A 6,058-nucleotide genomic window follows, 5' to 3' on the forward strand; every position below is an offset into this window, starting at 1 on the left:
CTTCTGTCCTATTATCTGTGTTCATGATTAGTTTTCCTTAAAAATAAAATAAAATTTTGAATCCAAATCAAATACGTGTTGAGCTATTAACCTTTGAGTTCTAATTTTCGATTTGTTTTTCACCGCTGTGAAACGTGATATCTGTAGATTGGTATGCTTCTGCCATTTTTGTACAGTGTTCCAGTCGAACAACACTCTGCCCCCACATCCTGTCCTTTTCAGTTCTTTATCTTGCAAGCTGTAAATGAAACACAAGGACTTTTTGTAATGTTCTTATTCTCCCCATTTTATATTTTTCACCTCAAAAAATAGGAAAGATAGTTTAATAAATTGTAGTAATTTTTTGCTTCCGCTGTGGGATTTCAGTTCCCGTATAATCTCCATACGAGTGTCTGCCTGAGTTTCAGACGCATAAGCTTCTTCTTTCTTCACACGAGTCCATCGATCTTTCTCTTCGCCTTCTGTGCTCATTTGAAATGAAGTTTTTGTAGCATTTTTGTGGGCTTTTCCCTTTGTATTCTGGTATTGCTTGGTCAAATACCCAAGGAAAAAGGGCTCCATTTCTTGATTCATAGCTTCAACGTTTTGGTGTTTCAACAGCATTCGATGCCATTTCATGAAAACCATTCAAAATTTAACTTTTGGGGGCATTTCTTGAAATTTCCCATCTGGGATTAAAGCCATCACGTAAATAAGTGTAAAAGATCCTGATTATACATACACTTTTGACACATTTCAAGAAAATCAAATCAAACTATTGTGGTATAATGGCACCATCTTTGTATTGGTGGGAAAAGGAAACTCACAAGGGCACCCCTGTGGTAGTAAAAATGGAGCATCCAAACAATTGGTCAATGGTGGAGCTAGAATCCCCCTCAGAAGAAGATTTCATGTACCCCAACGGCCCTGTTTCAAAGGGCGGCCGCAACAAGAACGCCAAGCAGCTCACTTGGGTTCTTCTTCTAAAGGCCCACAAAGCCGCCGGATGCCTCGCATCGATTGCCGCCGCATTCTTCTCCCTCGTCTCCATCATCCGTCGGCGCGTCTCTGCGGGAACGACGGACTCCACCGACACCTCGGACGCCGAGAACCCCGCCGTCAAATCCAGATTCTATATTTTCATCAAAGTATTCCTTGGGCTATCTTTAATCATGCTTGGTTTTGAAATGTCTGCATATTTCAAAGGGTGGCATTTTGAGGCTCCAGATATTCAATTGCAGTATCTGTACACTTTAGCCGATCCTCTAACAGTAAAGGGTGTGTTTGATTCATTTTACACGAGTTGGGTTTTGATCAGGGTTGAGTATCTTGCTCCACCGCTCCAGTTCTTGATCAATATCTGTATATTGCTCTTCCTTATCCAAAGCGTGGATAGGCTAATACTTTGTTTGGGTTGTTTCTGGATCAAATTAAAGGATCTCAAACCAATTGCCAAACAAGACCTTGTAGATCTTGAGTCGGGAGATGGAGGTGGTTACTTTCCCATGGTCTTAGTTCAGATCCCAATGTGCAATGAAAAAGAGGTACCACTCTCAAATACTTTTCTTGTTTCTCAATAATTTGAATCTAAACTTGCGAATAATGGTCCAAACAGAGCAATGTACTGTTCTATTCTGGTTTCCCGATTAATTTAAAAGAGTAAATCTTGTTAGTTCTTGACTTGTGACAGGTATACCAACACATATACGTCAGGTGTGCCTTTGATGTAATACATTTATCACACTCGTTAATTTTGAAGCCATTTGACAACATAGTTTTGTTAAATTTGTCATGCCATTGTTTTGGCGCTTGTTTAAGCTCATATAATGACTTAACGAGTATACACACTTTTTTCTCTTGTCCAGGAACTATATACCATTCGGGTTGTTCCATATATATTTCTTCCTCAAGTTCCCCTTTGAGGAACGCCGTTTTCACATCCATTTGATGTATTTCTAGATTTTGTAATGCTGCAACTGCTATCAATACACGAATAGATGTTCTCGTCACTGGCGAGTATGTATCAAAATAATCAAGACCTTCCATTTGTCTATATACTTTGGCTACTAATCTAGCCTTATATTTTTCAATAGATCCATCGGTCTTGTATTTGCTTTTAAGAATCCACTTGTATCCTAATGGTTTATTTCCCGGAGGGAGGTCAACCAATTCCCATGTATGATTTTGCAAGATAGATTCTATCTCATTGTTCATTGCCTCCTTCCAAAAGGGGCTTCAGGACTTGATAGTGCTTCACTAATTGTCCTTGGTTCATTTTCCAACATATAAGTTAGAAAATCAGGGCCAAAGGTCATTGCTGTTTTAGCCCTCGTACTACGTCGTGGTTCTTGTTGTTCTTCTTGAACTCCACTGCTCGTAGTTTCATAAGTCTTTTTTTTTTCGAGAACTTATTTCCTTATTTTCTTTACAAGGAAATGTTGTTTCAAAGAAGACAGCATTCCTTGATTCAATAATTGTTCCTTCATGCACATCGCTTATTTCAGATTTATGTACCAAAAATCGATATGCACTACTATTATTTGCATATCCAATAAATATGCAATCTATTGTCTTAGGTCCAATTTTTACTTGTTTTAGTTTTGGCACTTCAACTTTTGCCAAACACCCCCACACTTTTAAATATTTGTAAGAAGGCTTGTGGCCTTTCCATAATTCATAAGGAGTTTCGTCCTTAACTTTGTGTGGTATTTTATTAAGAATGTAGTTGGCTGAAAGGATTGCTTCCCCCCACAAGTTTTGGGGTAATCCTGAACTCAATAACATTGCGTTCATCATTTCTTTAAGGGTGCGATTTTTCCTTTCAGCAATACCATTTGATTGTGGTGAATATGGCGCAGTAATTTGATGAATAATGTCACTTTCGCAACAAAATTCGTCAAATGGTGCTCTGTATTCTCCACCTTTATCACCGCGAATAATTTTTATTCGTTTAGTCAATTGGTTTTCAACCTCATTCTTAAAGTGTTTAAACACTTCAAGAGCCTCATCTTTGCTACGTAGCAAATAGACATAACAATACCTTGTGCAATCATCAATGAAAGTAATAAAATATTTTTTCTTCCTCTAGTTTGCACAAACTTCAAATCACATAAATCAGTGTGAATTAACTCTAAAGGAGTTGTATTTCTTTCCACATATGGAAACGAGGTCTTTGTAAATTTTGCCTAACACAAATCTCACATTTGTGTTTTTTGTTTACGTCAATTGAAGGCAATAAATTTAAATTTACTAGTTTACGTAATGAATTATAACTTACATGACCCAAACGATCATGCCATAAATCACACGACTCAACCAAGTAAATAAAATTATTACTTTTATTGCTTTCAATGTTACGAAGTACAATCATCGCATTCAGTTTGAAAAGGCTCTTTTCTAGATAGCCTTTTCCTACAAACATATCATTCTTAAATGGTACAAATTTACTAGAATGAAACACTAGTCTAAATCCAGCCTTGACAAGTTTTGATCCCGACACAAGATTCTTTCGAATGTCCGGAACATGTAGCACATCAATAAGAGTTAGTTCCTTGCCGGATGTCATCTTGAGCACCACCTTTCCAAGTCCCACGATTTTTGACGTAGTAGAGTTACCCATAAAGAGTTGTCGTCCACTAATCGGAGTATAGGTAGAGAACATTTACTTTTCGGCGCAAACATGCCTTGTTGCTCCTGTATCGATGAACCATTCTTTTGGATTGTCCACTAGATTGGATTCAAACACAACAGCAGAAAGCATGAGATCCGTCATGTCATTTGACAATTTCTCATCTTCGGTGATGTTCACTTGGTCCTTTGACTTTTTTTGATTAACTCGGCAATCTCGTGCCAAATGGTTAGGCTTGCCACAGTTATAGCAATTTCCTTTAAACTTTTTGGCCTTTCCTTTCTTTGCACCATTTCCTTGGTGCTTTCTCTTCTTGCTAGTGTTTTGTTCCACCAAATTTGCTCTCGCCTCAAAATTGCTCTTTCCGGCCTTCTTTTCGGATGCCCTGTTGTCCTCCTCAATTCTAAGGCGTACAATCAAGTCTTCAAGATTCGTCTCTTTGCGTTTATGCTTGAGATAATTCTTAAAGTCTTTCCACATAGGAGGCAACTTTTCAATCATGGCCGCCACTTGGAATGAATCACTAAGGTTCATTCCTTCCGAATGAATTTCTTGCAGAATTACTTGTAACTCTTGCACTTGGGCCATAATAGGTTTGGAATCAATCATCTTGAAATCCAAGAATTGTCCGACAATGAATTTCTTCAAGCCGGCATCCTCAGATCTATACTTTTTGTCAAGTGACTCCCATAAGTCTTTTGCCGTTTTCACTTGACAATACACGTTGTATAGTGCATTGTCTAGTCCATTCAAGATATAGTTTTTGCATAGGAAATTGCTATGATTCCATGCATCAACGGCTGTCCTCTTTTGAGTATCTTGCTCTCCTTCATCAACAGTAGGTGGATCTTCTTTGAGGAATTTCGCCAAAGCTAAGGTGGTCAAGTAGAAGAGCATTTTTTGTTGCCACCGCTTGAAATCAATACCATGGAACTTTTCAGGTTTTTCTCCATGATGGACCGTTGGATTCGTCGTTGTACTTGTTGAGGCCATTTTAGTTCGAATATCGTTTTAAGATTGTTGGTTTGGTGTTCTTTTGTCTTGGGAAATAAAGGGATATAAATGGGTGAACCAAATGGCTAGGAAAAAATAGTCGATGCAACAGTTTGACTCTTTTTCCTTTAAAACGATATTGCCCCGCCCCGATGCTTACGGTTATTGGCACAATTCATTTCCCAAGATATAACGACTACGGCTTTAAAATAGTAGCACTACAAATTTCAAAGCCACACGAACTTGAGATGTTTAGAACGCTATCAATATGCTACGTAGCTCGTTCAAATTATTTTATCGATTTTTTTAAACGAGTACAAAACTCATTTTTCCAACAGTATGAACACTCACACGCAAATAATAGCACATGGACAAAAACACAAGTTTTTTTTTCTTTTCGGAAAAACGGGTTTAGAAATGTCGAGATAACGCTAACAACTTGCAAGGATATATACAATCAACTAATTTGGTTTCGTGTGCAGTCTTATGCTATATTCTAATATCCCAACTATTCCAGTTATGAATGTGTATTTTCTCTTTTATACATGGTTGGTTGCATCCTTGAGTACAAGCATCACAACCTTCAGTTGTCCTAGCAAAACTCAACCTCGAAAACTAGTCTGATTCTTGACGACACTCAACTATACCACCAACCCAGAAAAGATGAGACAGTTTCGCGTCCTCGTATTGCAACTAACTGAGGAGAAATGAAAATTTTGCACCATCACGTATATGTTGAGGTGAACAAGCCAATGGTTTCACGAGACTTGGGAATAGAGAGTAGCAACTTCTTTCAAGCTTCTTATTATTGCCCATTATTCTTTCTTTGTGTCTTGATAGCCTCGTATGACACCATAACTTCCTTGAATTTTGTTTCAGCAAACTCTGGATGAAGCACATGTCGAGCAAATAGAGCAACTAAGCAATCAGATGATGAAAGAAAGTTCAAAATAATACGGAGTTGGTGGCGAATTCAACACCTTTTTTATCCTGATTCTGATCAGGGTGAAATTCCTTTGCCTTAACTCTGAATGCTGACTGTGAACAATGTGGGAGATATGAAAGATGATCACGATTATACAAGCAAATACAAAAACAAGAAGAAATAAAGAGGACCCATCATTCACAACACAAATGTCGCATACCAGCAATAAGGTTGCAGTTCAAGATCCAAGTAAATTACATGCATTATACCATAAACAGATATTTGGTAGAGCAAAGTCATTTGGAAAGAAACCACCGAAATGGATAAGCACAAAAATTTCAACAACAGCACACACACACATTCTCTGCTATTACTAAGTGAAAATAAGAATAATACTACATGCAATGGATTTGATAAAACTACTGTAGACTACTTCAGTGAAAGTAAAAACATAAAATTCTACATGAAATTGATTTGAAAAATCTATTTTCTGAAATTCAAAATGTCAAGGCCAAGTACCGAAAATAGTGATG

At 37.6% G+C, this 6,058-nt stretch overlaps 1 protein-coding gene across 2 annotated transcripts; it reads left to right on the top strand.

The window, feature by feature from the left end:
* The first annotated feature begins 269 nt into the window (after positions 1 to 269).
* LOC142551492 (putative xyloglucan glycosyltransferase 12) lies at positions 270 to 5,615 on the top strand. Of its 2 annotated transcripts, none has more exons than XM_075660761.1 (2): positions 270 to 1,523; positions 5,480 to 5,615. In XM_075660761.1, the coding sequence occupies exons 1-2, from the start codon at positions 768 to 770 to the stop codon at positions 5,552 to 5,554; spliced, it is 831 nt and encodes a 276-aa protein (XP_075516876.1). In that variant the 5' UTR covers positions 270 to 767; the 3' UTR covers positions 5,555 to 5,615. The 2 variants fall into 2 exon arrangements, with proteins under 2 accessions (XP_075516876.1, XP_075516877.1); XM_075660762.1 differs by lacking the exon at positions 5,480 to 5,615 and adding an exon at positions 1,653 to 1,724 and having other exon boundaries at positions 271 to 1,523.
* The last annotated feature ends 443 nt before the right edge of the window (positions 5,616 to 6,058 follow it).

The sequence above is a fragment of the Primulina tabacum genome, chromosome 7, assembly GCF_025594145.1.
Source record: "Primulina tabacum isolate GXHZ01 chromosome 7, ASM2559414v2, whole genome shotgun sequence".
Lineage (NCBI taxonomy): Eukaryota > Viridiplantae > Streptophyta > Magnoliopsida > Lamiales > Gesneriaceae > Primulina > Primulina tabacum.